General features: G+C 40.8%; 1 protein-coding gene across 2 annotated transcripts in view; it reads right to left on the reverse strand.

Annotated features, from left to right (window-relative positions):
• Positions 1-14322, reverse strand: part of LOC134630375 (RNA-binding Raly-like protein) — a 68547-nt gene that overhangs the window by 14820 nt on the left and 39405 nt on the right. For both annotated transcript variants that reach the window (XM_063477595.1, XM_063477594.1), the window contains exon 4: positions 63-244. In XM_063477595.1, coding sequence (XP_063333665.1) covers positions 63-244 — 182 coding nt within the window. The remainder of the gene's footprint in view (positions 1-62; positions 245-14322) is intronic.

The raw sequence follows: 14322 nt of genomic DNA on the forward strand, positions 1-14322 counted from the left end.
AACCTTGTAATTTTGTATCTGAAATTGAAAGTCATTTTTCTATCAGCACAGCATCCTCTTACATTTGCTGCTGGAGGCGGAGGTGTGTGTGTTGTTGCTTCTTCTGGACGGCCTGCTGCTCCTCACTCTCAGAGCCGCCGTGGACAATGAAGAGGAGGAGGATGATGAAGACGAAGGGCGGGGCTGTTTTACAGGACTGGGATCCGCTGGGACCGAAGAGGGAACTCGCTGATAGTCAAACACGCTGAAAATAAACACACACACATGCAAGCTTTAAATACTCACACCCTCGCAGACAGAGTCCCATGATGCACCAGTGCCTGAGGCGGTAGCGTCATGCTGCTCGTTTCCATCTCGACTGCTTTATTGTTACAATGAAGTGAAGGCAAATTTATGTCGTGAGCAGAGTTCATCTTTATGAAGAGCAGCTTGTTTGAAGTCATTTTTATACACAAAAATCTTTGTTTTTAAAGTTTTAAAAGCAGAAAGAGGAGAGGAAACAAAGAATAATCTTTTTATTTTTTAAAGGCTTTTATTTCTCTGAACTTTCCCTGCAATGTTTCTGGCTTGCAACTCCAAACACAAATCTTTAGAATGAACTTGTAAAATATATACCTTCATTTAAAAACAACAGTCAATAATTTCCTAATGCAGCTATTTTTCTTAATCTGGAGGAATCAGTGAATTTAAGTGGTGGATTAATCCACATTTGATGCTTCAGTATTGCGTCAGTAAGATGTCTGAGTGACCGAGAGATTTCTGTTATGATCTGCAGATAAAAAGACTAATTTAAATATCTGGTGACCAAAATCAAAGACAAACCAAAAACTCAACAGAACAAATAGGAGAATCATTTTGGAGTCGGTGCCCCAGCCTACCATCGTGCGAGTGGTTGAGGTCACACAGGCTAAGGTGTCTCAGAAGGGTTTGCATTATAAGGTGGCTGATGTTCACGTTATAAACCTCCATCTTTGCTCATTGGTGGTCATCCAGGTGGACAGAGCTGGCCTCTTTTACACCTCTCTCAAAGCATTTGTGTGAACACCTCAGTGCTCTAAAAAATGTCCCTCTGCACAGATGACTTACGAGAAGATATGACTCTACTACTGTGCACCGTGCATCTGTAGAGTACCTGATGTGGTCTCTCCTTGATATATGCCCATGCACTCACATGAGGAAGCCTGTGCTCAAGTTTTGGTGAATCAAAGTCTAAGATTTTATTCTGTTATTTAGCCCTAATTAGCAGCTATCTGTGTCTTTATGGATACAGACTGCGTCGGTAACCAACAAAGTCATCCTTTGTCCAGATTTGATAACTTCTGCCTCCAATAACCCAAAACGTTGGTGACCAAAGTGTTAATGTTGAGGCTTTGAAAACCAGTGGCCATGTGGTCTACAACAAAGCTGCCTGTGTACCTATTTGTTGCAAATACGAAAGGAAAACATAAGGAAAACACAGGGAATACATGCAACATAGGTGCATGGAAAATAGATTTAATACATTTCCTGACTAAATATTTGCGGACGGTCTGATGTTAAGATTTAGTTCAAATAACCGTCACACTGCTCCCTCCATTCAGAGGTTGAATATGCCAATCAAACTAATAGAGGAAGAGGTTTAATATGAGGATGACATGCAACTCGTAGAGCATCACTGTGGATGTGATCCAATTACAGGCCTGAATACTAAAGAGCAGAGACAACAGGGCAGTCTGCTCAAGTGGACAGGTCATGAGTCGTCCTTCAGCTCCTCTCATTCATCTTCTTGCAAGAATGCTTCATTCCTGACATGAGAAACCAAACTATGAGGCACTAATCTGCTCTATTAATCTGCATTGAGAAGCTGAACCAATAACTTCTCCTCAAACTATTTGTATAGATTTTTTTTATGATGCTTTAATGATTTTGTGATCTTTGAGTTTAATTCCCAACTAAAAACCAAATTTCCTTTTAATACTTTCAGATGCAAACACGTATAGAATGGCAGAAAGGCTGAGAAAGGTTAGGGTAGGTTGCATAAATAAAAAAGTATTTAAAGGTTAAGAGTCTTTTCAAATAAATCTCACACACAGAGACAAACCAACACTGAATGCATCCAAGTGAAACTGTTTGAGTACATTGCATTGCTTTATGCCAAAGAGCTGCATCATTACTCCAAACTATTAAAACCCCATTAATGAGGCATGTTCCATATTCCTTCGTCACCATAAACACTCACACTGTATTTTATTTTAAAATGTTCCCGTCATGCTTAACTCACTGCTTTAGCAGGATATTAATTTGATTTTTGGAGAACCAAAGTTGAAGTAATATCCTGCTAAAAACATTACCTACACCTTCTCCTCCTGTTTGTTAAAAGCGACGCTGTCCAGCGGTTTGTAAAATACAAATCCATACAGGCTAAACTGTAAATATTTGCATGGGTACATGTTATAAAAGTCATATATTTTATGGTTTATTTTTCATGCATGCACTTATGCAGTTCTTTCTGAACTGTATGTGAAATACAACACATCAGACTGAAGGAATGCTGCCATTCTGTACAGGAAGCTCAGTTTCTTTTCTGTTTTGTTTTTTGTTTTTTTACTTTTTTATTATTTTAATGATTGATGATTGCAACAGGAGCAATGAAGCTCAACAGTAAGACTGATGTTTGTAAAAACAAGCAGAGATATATAGCTTATTGGATAACTTGATGCGAACTTGACATTCATGTAAGAGTCATTTAATGCAAAGCATTCCTCGTGGCTGGTCTTCGTTTGCATCCAAATCAGCTGATGAGATTAGAACTTGTAGCTTTTTCCAGTTTGATTTGAAAGTTCTTGTTTATTATAGTGTTCCCTGTTTAGGTCTTATGCTAGTTTTTGTGTCCATTTTGAGTTTTATAAACTAGTCCTTAATTACAGTTTCTGAGTTCATTCAGTCTATCTAGTTTATTCTGCATTTCCCTGTTCTTGCTTCTTACGTCCTGCTGTAGGTAGTTATTTAGCTCCGGTGTTGCGTTTTTAGTTTTACTTTTCCCTTCTCTGTCTTGACTGTCCACAGCTGTGTCTTGTTACCCTCCTATTCCTCCTATAACCTCTCAAACAGGGAAAATAAACCAGAGTTCAGGTACAGCTGTGAAAACACTCTTAAACTGACAGGAAGTATGCAGAACATACCAACCAACATTTACAGAGTGTTTGGGAAAAATACTTTTTTCCCCACAAATGTCCAAACTAATTGTTGTACATCACCCAGAGAACCCAACGTTTTTCTCATGACACAGCATAATCACTTCTGTTTCTAAAATGTTTTGCTTATGAGTTTCTAAATTTGGGAAATTCAGTGACTATTTTAGATGGTACGCCATTATTTATTTTGGTGTGTGTGTTAACAACCGTTACCTTGGAAACTATTAAGTAAAATATATAGTAATGTAACACCTATTTATCAAAGGGGACTCTTGGACTTTACCAGCATAGCTTTGCATGAATCAGACTTCAAAATCATACATATGTAGGTCGTCTTGTGGTCCTAACTTCCTGTCTCTTGCCAACCGTAGGTTAGCACAGCAGCTGTAATGACCATATAAGGGATAGCCCTTGCCTATGACTTCATGCAGAGCCAAAAGTAAAAAAAACCCCAAAAAAACAGTGAATTTGAGCGTTTAGAGTGATTGGCTCACACTTACTTGTACATATGCTGGCCTCGTTATTTAAAATATCAGACACATCTGTCATATTCCAGGATGTATATGGTAGAAAATAAAGAAAAATTTCAATTTAAAGCTGTATTTTAAGACACAGCAGGATAACACAAGTGTTTAAAACCTCCCCCTGAAGGAAGTTTTCATACAGCCTAGTTTTTCTCCTTACTTGTAATGAAAGTATCAAATTGATTTATAAGGAAATTAATTGAGAATGAAAGCTGTGCCATTTGTATGTAGCTGCAGTTGAAAGTCAGCTGAAAGTGAATTTGGTCTTAAATCAGTTGCAGCTGCTCCCTCTGTCGGGCCGCGTTACCTGCTGGAGGTGAGATGAAACTTTCTAAAGGACAGAGTGATTTATCTTCTATAAGCGGATAACCAGCACTGATTTCATTTCATCAAATAATCCCAGATGCCCTCCTTTCAGCACTCGCTGCACCTTCTCCCTTTTGGTGTTATGTCGCCGCTCGCTGATGCCGTGTTTTTTGTTGCGGTCTGATAGAGTGTGCTGTGCTGCGGGTGAGAGCTGACTGACAGCTCCAATTTGATGCAGGGAACGATAGAGGAGGCGACTGCGAGGATGAGGAGAAGCCTTTCCTCTCGCTGCCAACCTCTGCTGCCTATCACAGCAGCCATCTACAGCTGGAGGAGCAATGACTGCAGGGGGAACATGAATACACTTCATCTCTTTCACTGTCACACAAATAGAAATGCATACACACACACACATGCACACGCACGCACACACGAATATGTCTGCTCAGTACATTTTAAAAGGTTCTTCTGTGACATGGGAAAAAAAATCATTTACACTTTAAAGGCTGGGGAAAGAAGCTGTGTGCACCTACAAACATGCAGAGATATTCAGGTTCAGAATTTAACTCCATCTAGAGCACAGGTTCTTCCAGTTTTGAGGATTTCATGCCAAATTAGGAAGGCATGAATGACTGAAGGCCACACACATCAGCACATTTAGTGTTTGTAACGTGTCAGAGGATGGCAGCGTATGTTGGGAATAATGGTTTTTGTACTGCTTTTTAACAGTTAGTGAGGTGCCTTTTCTTGACACCAATGCTGAAAATGTACGTCTGCTATGATGGCCAGAACAGAAGTAGTGAAACTGAAGCAAAGTTGCATGAAGCTACGGAATCCAATGACCACAAGGAGCGTGTACTGCTGCTGAATTTATACACATTCATAGCTTTGTAAATTAAAATGGGAAAAATAAATGCACCCAAGAACCCAAGAAGAAAAAAAGCACCTGGAGGTGACTGTTGCTGTGATTTGGTGTTCTACTAATAAAGCTGAATTACTGAGTAAGCAGTGTGTTGGTGACTTTTAATCACTTTGGGTCTCAGTACTCGGCAACCCAACTTTATGTGGTCTGACGTTTCATGGCTAAGATGATGTGGTTCCTACGTACTTTCACTTTGCCATAATATATGACACAGCTGAAGGAGAAATAACTGTTGCAACAGTTGCATCCTATTACAGCACCACCCTCCAATTCACCAGCTCTTTACAACAACCCAAATATTTCACAAATGTTTCTAAGGGCAGAATGAATGGCTAAGTGCTTCATTTTATATACCTGTAGCAATGGGACTGGAAACACTTGAATTCAAAGACTAAGAGGTGTGACCCAATACTTTTGTCCATACCTGCCTCTTAAGTCAAGTCTTAAGTTGATGTCTTTAGCCGTCAAAACTCTTCAGTTCCCAAACTCAAAAATACTCTACAGCATGACTGAGAGTTAAAAACTGTCTGAATTCTCTCATATTTAATAAAATGATCAGTGTGGCTGCTCTACCAGATGTGACCATCAAGTTTAACATCCAGGCATCCATGAAAAACAGGACATAAAGTTAGCTCGCTAGTTTCCACCTAAAGATGATACACCATGTTCTGAATTAGGGGTTTCTGAAAAATTGAAACCAACAGCTCTGCTATCACTTCGGACATAAATGAAGACAAAAAACTAAACAACAGCAACTGTATGGTTACTGACGTTAGGATAGCTGGTATATAATTGTGTGCCACATGGTCAGCTACAAAGCTATGGTTACGGGAGAACCCTTGAGATGATCCATGCGCACCATCAGCTTAGTCATAATACATTGTCATTAATCTACTGCCGCATGGTTGAGATTACTCACTATAATAAAATTCCTGGTTCTTGGCTTCATGTACCCATTCATATCTTTGTTAGCCTCAGAGTGATTCTTTTCTGACCCGTTCAAATATTTGGTGTCTTGTAATCTGTGAGGTAATGGGGTGTAGTTACATTGTAAGGTTTTAAAAACTAAGCTTTAAGATGTCCTGCAGACAACTAGTGGTAATAAAAACCCAGAGAGGCCGGCACTGATCACTGAATATTTTTTGGCAGGGCTTCAGATTAAATAAAACAAGATACAAAGCATTAAAACATGTCATCACTTAAAATGTCATCACTTAACAACCGGATACTGTATTATTGTATTAACTTCAGTTTTATACTGACTGTTACATCGATAAGTACGCAAATAAAGGTTAAAAAGCAATATAAGTGATGACTTATACATACGTATAAGTACATAAATAGTGTTTGTGAATCTTGTGTTTAATGCTCATGTCTATGGAAACCACCTGAGAGGGCACCTGATAGTTTTAATTTATTAGAATTCAATAGAGTTTAAAGTTGATGGGGAAGGTAAAAGAGAAGCTAAAAATATCAAGCAGCCCTCGTGCAAAGAGGGCTGGAACATCGTGTCGTTAAACAGAAACTTTACTGCCTGCGTTGCTGACGGTGCCTGACAGACCTGACATCTCCTCAAAGAGACTTTATTTTTATCTCCTAATAAAGTTCAGCATTTTGTTTTTTATTTTGTGTGTCACACAAACAGTTCAGTGCAGTGAAAGCAAAGTTCAGGCATACAGCAGATGTTTTAGGGCATTATCAGCACCCTTGATTTGTGGGTTTGTATGATCGGCACGCTCACAGAAACACACTCAGACGTCCCGCTGTGTTTGTCCCTGCAGTCACAACACATCAGGGTAACTGGTGAACGTGTTGTGCTTGTGTTGGTCGGGGGGCTACTGTACCACACTAAGCTGATAATCCGCAGCCCAGCAGATAAACGCCTATAAATATTTACAGGGCAGCAGTGTTGACACAGCTTTGCATCCTGCCTAGCTTCCTACAGAGTGAGGCAGGGTGGACTAACATTGAAAAACTTAAGTAAATCTTCAGGAAGCTAAACAAATGAATACATTACTTCTGATCATTGTGGGGGGATCTTCACAGAATGCAGCACGGGTCATATTTTGTTCTTCAACTGATGGATGCTGGACAGTTTTGTACAAAATGACACCTGATACATGGGTAAAGCATAAAAACAAGGTGCTCAGTCTTGGCAGGAAGACCACAGACTGTATATGAAAGATGTACACAGCGAATGTGAACTTGACTAGTACTGTAATCCTGGTCTGTTAAATATGAAGGCTCATGCTGAGTGCTATTACTGTTGCCAGGTTAGTGTTTTGAAACCAGGTGTGACAAGCGAGGGGCGGATCTGTGAAATTGCACATTTTGTGATTGACAGGTTGTTAGCCAATGAGCAAATCCTGGAAAATCGTCCTTATAAACTTTCCTGGATAAAACCTTCCCATTGGTAAACGATCCACTCTACCTCCTCAGCCACAAAAACACAGAAACAATTTCTGCAACCAAAACTATCACCCCATACTGGCCATTAAGAAAAATGCAAATTTAAGGGGTTTCAGCTTTTCAGATCAGAAAGCTTTTATTATTTTATGGATTTGGAGCCTGATCGTTACTTTTTGGCTGCCCCTGTGTTGGATTTCTAGTGTCAGAAAAGGCTACAGCTGCTAAGGTACTCATTCTAGCCAGCTGGGTTAGCATAAACTGTATACGTGTAAAACAGATGCAGATCAAAGCTGCTTTTTGGATGGTCTGTTATTACAACTAAATCTACAGGAGGCCATATTATTTCTCAAAAGGCACCAACACAGTCCAGACATCCAGATAAGAGACTCGAACTTGCTGCAACAAAGCCTAACAGACAGTAAGCAGCTACAGCCGCCTGTGTGACCCTCTATCAGGCCATCAGTGGCCCCTCAACCTTCAAGCCTCACATTATTAAAATGGATGTGTTTAAAAAAAAGTATATCCACAAAAATTAAAACCATTTTTGTCACAGTCTGTAAACACGGCTGTCTGCTATAAAGTTGGACATGGAAGTCTACACGGACTGACTCACTTTCGTAGACAGTCTCAAGTGGACATTAGAGGAACTGCAGGTTGGATTAATTTCTGTCCTTTTTTTAGCCTTAAAGTTGACCTTTTTTCAGATCAGGTGTTCTTTTTCACCTTGGACGGAGTGACTGGCTTCAGCTCTGCACAAACTGGGAACTATCAGAGTTCTTAATTAGTCTTTATACCTCCTTTTCTGATCCTGAAATTGTAGCTAAAAAGACTCTGGCACAGGGCAAACCACTGAGAGACATAAGTGTACATAATTGCAATGCATGAAGCACAACCAGAGCTGCCCCACACAAACAAATCATGTGGAAATTGGGCCACGAGTGAGGAGACGTGTGAAGAAAAGACAAAAGGATGATGCAAACTAGTGAACAGAGATAGGATAAGGCTGAGGGAGGTAAACAGTAGATGAGGGAGAGAGCGTGTGGATGTAAAGTGAGTGGAGCGTTTATCTGCCGGCTGCCAACAGATTTGTTTTTAATGCCGTCAGCCTCTTTCTCTCTCCATCTTCTGTTCCTCCCTTTCATCTTCTTCCTCTTAGTCTACAGCCTCCATACAGTTATCCTCCTCCTCCTCCACCTGTCCTTGGCTGCCTGCAGTGATCTGTGTTTTCAGCCCATGGCGGGGAGGTCAGACGCTGTCAGTCCACTGCTGTTCAGGTTTTTTTTTTTTAGTCTTTATTTAACCTTTAACTGGGGAAAGTCAAGACAGGAAATGAGGTTGCTGGTTTTCAGAATCACCTTTTTTCACCAAAGATGGGAGGAAGGCGTCTGAACAAGTGCACAAATCAGGCTTTTAACGTCCTTAATGCAATTATTAAAGCTCCTAATGCAACACTAACAGGTAATAAGTAACTACAACCTTAAACTATTTAAAAAAAAAATTTTTTAGCAAAACCTAAGCAAAAGCAGTCTGTGAAAGCCTAAGTACACCTTATGGTTCTGTAACTTGAGGCAGCGACTGCAGAACCTTGATTCTTTCATTTTTCAGCCATTCGGTTGATTTGCTGCTGTGCTTTTCATCAGTGCTGCATTGCATGACTCAGTTTAGACTAAGCTTTAGCTGTTGCACAGATGAGCTCACATTTGACTCTAGAAAACTCTGGTACACAGAGGAGTTTGTGGTGTCGGCCTTGAAAAGGCAAACACACATTCAAGGCAGCCTGATTCTATAGTGAGAGGTCATTCATGCTTCGCTTTTGTTCACGTTGCATTTATGTCCTCGTTTGAACTATTTGCAAGGAAATCCGCAGTTTGAGTCTCACTGCCTCTCAGTGTGTGATCTGGTTCATTTGCACCCTTGCTGTGAGTTGAGCTTTCCACAGCCGGCAGCTCAGGTGAGTTCATAGCAGGTGATGGAGGGAGGAAGGATAACTGACCGAGTGAGGGGAGATGATTTATACGCAGCCCGACTCCTGCTTTGCACTCAATTGTAGACTCTGTCACGCTGAATTGCCGTAGTTGCAATTTTTTCCAACAAACACGGGCGCAGTGTTTGTTAGTTTCCCTCTGTTGTCCAGAATTTGCTGTGCACACACAAATAAGTCACCTTCAGCAGTGTCAGGCGTTTACAGGCTGCAGATATCCTGTAAAAATGTATCTGGAGCAAAGCAAATTAACTTGTGTCACTCCCGCGTTTGCTGATTTGTGAGCTGCTGGTATTGAGAATAATACAATGAACCGTGGCATAACCTGAGACTGACAAATGTGCCGATGAAAAGAAACGCCTCAATAAAGAAAAGTACAACTCAAAATTACATTTTCAGGAGGCACAGCACCACTTGAGCTTGTCTACTCTACAGTTTTTACTGAATAAATAACGCAATTTCTTTTAAATTGAATTTGCTCCAGACATTCGGCAACAACAAGCACTGAGACATTTCATTTGTTTTTAAAATCAATTCTATTCTTTGAAAACAAGTCAGTGAAGTAGAGCTGTGTCCAAGCAGATTTTCATTTAGCATTAAAGTCAGAGAAAAGGAAGTGCTCTGTGTCTTTAACATCTATGTAAACTATTAGTTGTGAGCATGTGGTCATCAGTTACAGTGTAAAAACCACAGGGCTACTCATGATCCTTTGGATCCTGTGTGAGTTTGGCTAACTTTAGCGCTGCTGTCTTCTCTAACACATCCACACCCTGGTGGGTGGTCACACATCGTTTCGGTTACCTGGTTATATTTAATTTTAATCTGACAAAGTCGACATACAGATAGTAATTTTTAACATCAAAGCACAACAGCACTAGTTAGCATGGCTTTTGTCTGTTATCCTTTTCCTCCTTCTCCCTTTAAAATTTTTCCATTAAACACAAGAGCCTCTTTTTTTTAAATCAGTCAATCACAGCATAGCCAACCAGATCTAAAATCTCGATGTTATGAAAAAAATGAGAGATTGAATGAATTTAAAAAAAAAACCAAGCAAAAATAAGTACAAATGAACTGAAGAAGAAACATGCACTTACAAGACGACACTTCTATTTTCCCATTTTCCACATCACTGCCATTTTAATTGAATGTAATTTCATGAGAAAGAAAACCTTAGCTGTGAATTTAGTTCCTAAATCACAGTAAATGTGATCTCATTTAATGAGGTTGCTTTTCTGTTTAAACTGATGCTTTTATTTTCTGTTCTCCTTCACCCAGATCTCGAAACTTTTTTTGTTCTTATTTTCCCATTTTAGAGACGATTAACCAAGGGCAGAGATTTACCTGATTATTACAGAATAATAAAATACTAGCATTTCACTCAACAAAACTGTAGTGCAGTAGAATACTTCATATTAAACAAGTACTATACTATTAATATGTATTCATATACTTAAATTTCAGTATGATTTATATCTTTAATATTTTGTATGTATGTAGAGAGATGAAGACATCTGGGTATATCATTGTCCTTCCCAGAGGCACACGATGTTAAAGCCTATCCTCATCACTGGTAATTATGAGAATTTTCAAGTACAGAAAAAAGTGGGCAGAAACAGTAAAAACAGTTCTTGTTTCTGTGCAAACTACAAGAGGCCATATCTGCCAACAGCCTCTCTGTGACAGCTGATAATGTTATTAGACAGTGTGTAACTCACAGTCTATTTTAACATTTGTAAGACAATTTTAATAAGAGTGCTTGAGATACCGAATTCAGTTACCACTGGGTGAACCTTAGTACCAAGCAACTATTTGCAGCCTTTGCAGACACACCTACTTTAATTCATCTATCATTGGGGGATTGGGGGTGGAGCCTATGCCAGCCTATCCTACAGGGCTGCAGACTGAAATCCCTAAAGTTGAACTGAGTAAAACTTTTACTGTTAGATGTCAGGAGATTGCAGTCAACTGAGCTCTGTTTTAATAACCTGCCCAGTTAAAGTGCATAATCCTACTTACAGTGGTTTATCTCAGCTGTCAGTATGCAGAGGGAGAAGCATCCACATCTATTTACTCTGGAAGAGGCTGTAAAACTTTGTCTGATATGGGTCAGTGATTCAGAGTAGCACACTTCTGACCTGTGAGGGTGATAATCAGGTGAGTTGTTGAGGATATGCTGAACTTATCTGTCATTAAGACCATTTTTGTTTGTTTGTTTTTGGCCACTGTTAGCTGCTGTTAGCGAAACTGTCTTTGAAGTGGATGCAACCTTGTTTAACTCTGACATTTAGTTAATGAATTCTCATATGATGTGAGAATACAAGCAACACTGTTTATCAGAGAAAAAGTGACATTTTTAGGACACACAAGGCTAACATTAGCTGGCATAATGTTTGTCTATAACCAGCTGTTGTTGCTGTCTGTAAGTAACAACATCAGAAATAAATGACACAAACAAAAAGAAGCATGTTTGTGCTTCATTTTGTGTGTTAGAGCCCTGACTTCAGTTCTGAGGTTGTTGTCTGAGGCAAAGAGGAAAAAGATACTATTTTATTAATGTAGCCGGATGGGCTACTGGCCTTTCTCTTTCTCTCTCCCTCGCTCGCTATACCGCCCTCGCTTTCTCCTGCGCTTGCTCTCGGCTACGCAACTAGGTTAATTGTGAATCCACCTGCATATTGAGTGCAGGGTGGCGTCGGTCCGTATAAAAGGAAGCCAGTTTTCTCTTGGTTCATTCCTCCCGTGTTTTTAGCGAAAAGCAGCAGTAAATGCTGGTACACCACTACACATCGATTAGCAAGTGAGCAGATCGCATGACAGCTACAGGTAGGCTCTCGCTTAACCTCCGATTCCCTCCGAGTACCGGAATTTGTAATAATATAGTTTTGCGGCCCTGTTGTAGCGCAGCCGTTTCTGTTGCACTCCAGCGTTGCGGAGAGAGGTGCTCGAGTTATCTCCGGTAGTGCAGGATAGCGCCTCCGGTCCTGGGGTAAGCTGCTCAAACTACTTTTTTTAGCATTCACAATTACAGGAGGCTAAGGTTACATTTATCCTTTGTTTAAGGGTTTGATTGCTGCCTTTACCTCTCCGTGGCAAACCGCCCGACCTTAATTGGAAGAGTGAAACGCCTTCCTAGCCGCTGTTGTGAGGGCTCGTCCTCGGTGGAGCTGCTGTCTTGTCTGGTGTCGTCTTTTATTTTTGTGGAACTGTTTTTATTAAGTGGGCTTACCTTTTTTTGGTTCGCCTGGTTTTATTCGATTTTATTCTGGCCTGCTGCTTGCACCCACGCCTCTGTGATCGGGCTAGAGCGATCCTCTGCCCGAGTGTCGTGCTGAAAACTTTAAACCGCCTCAGTTGCTGGTTCCAGTCTGTGGAGAGCCAGACCAGCCTGTGATCGAGGCTTGGACAATTACAACCAGCACAAGCTGTGGCTTGACTCGTGGGGTGTGTGTGTGTGTGTGTGTGTGTGTGTGTGTGTGTGTGTGTGTGTGTGTGTGTGTGTGTGTGTGTGTGTTTTTGTGCACTCGCGTTTTTATTAGAGCTATTAAAGATTGAAGTTGGTTTTAATTTTTTATGATATGTAGTGATTGTTTTATTGTACTTTTAGGACACTGCCAACTAAATGTTTCATTTTATTTTTGTCAGCATAAATAAAACTCTATTAACATTGGAGCCAACCTGCCTCAGTGTGCATCCTTGAATCTGTGCGGCCTCTTTTATTCGTTTTTATCTATTTTTCTTAAATATATATTTCCTGGGGTTGAAATTCCCCTAGGTGGCATTGTCATTTTTATTAGTTTTTATCTAACCCCGTCGACCACTTGGTCACATACTTGGCGTTGTCGACAGGATGCACATTTGAGGTAGACGTTTGGTCTCGTAAATTGTTTTATTTTTGCAGAGAGTATAGTTCACCTGCTTTGAAGACTCTACTTTTTTTGCGTGTGTGATTGTAGACAAGACAGCAGTATCCAGGTTTAGGAGGAAGAGCAATAGGATTTTAGCACCTTGCTGTTTTAATTTTCCCTTTTTGGTCTAAATCTATTGCTGTGGAGGAAGAATTGCAGCAACTTAGAGACTTGGTAGCGCAGTTAAACACAGATAATGAGCAGCTGCATCGGGATAGGGGCACTGTTCTGGATTCTGGTGTTGCTGTGTCGGCTTCCTTCGTACCAGCTGGTTGTGCACCAAATGTTGGTAGTCAGGCTGCCGTTTCAGAGCGCTTGGTGGTGGTGCCTAGGGACCATAAATGTCTCATGTTCAATGGCAGAACAGGCATCAATATGGCCAAATGGGTTGAAGAGGTTCAAGCGTGCATGCGTGCCCGGCATCTGTCTGTTGCTGATCAAGCGTTCTTCTTTTTTGACCATCTAGAGCAGCGGTCCCCAACCTTTTTTGTGCCACGGACCGGTTTATGCCTGACAATATTTTCACGGACCGGCCTTTAAGGTGTCGCGGATAAATACAACAAAATAAAACTAGTACCGGTACCGAAAAAAATAAGATTTATTCATAACACACATGAAAAGACCCAGGAAAACCGAGTTAACGATAAAAACGATAACAAAATAAGGCTAAAAACCAATGAAAACCCTGAAAATCATACATTTCACACCTGAGCCTCAACTCTCGCGGCCCGGTACCAATCGACTCACGGACTGGTACCGGTACCGGCCCGGGCAGAACCTCCGAAGAGGTGTTCGTCCTTCATGGGGTGGCCTGGTGATTTGTCGCCGGTGTCAGCAGCCAGGACACTTTGCTAGGGAGGGATTCAGGCCCCCCTCGTATGGCAGTTGGCAATCACCTTCCCACTACCCAGTTGGAAAACTAAAGCCCTCTGAGCTGCAGAGCCACAGTTCAGGTGGGGAGTTCACTGGCTCACCAGAGGATAGGACTGGTCGGCTAATATGATCTTGTCCAAAGATTGATGTGTTGATTAGCGGGGTGACAGTCCCTTGTTTGATGGATACTGGGTCCATGGTATCCACCATCACAGAGAGCTACTTTTTG

This window comes from Pelmatolapia mariae, linkage group LG7 (assembly GCF_036321145.2).
Source record: "Pelmatolapia mariae isolate MD_Pm_ZW linkage group LG7, Pm_UMD_F_2, whole genome shotgun sequence".
NCBI lineage: Eukaryota > Metazoa > Chordata > Actinopteri > Cichliformes > Cichlidae > Pelmatolapia > Pelmatolapia mariae.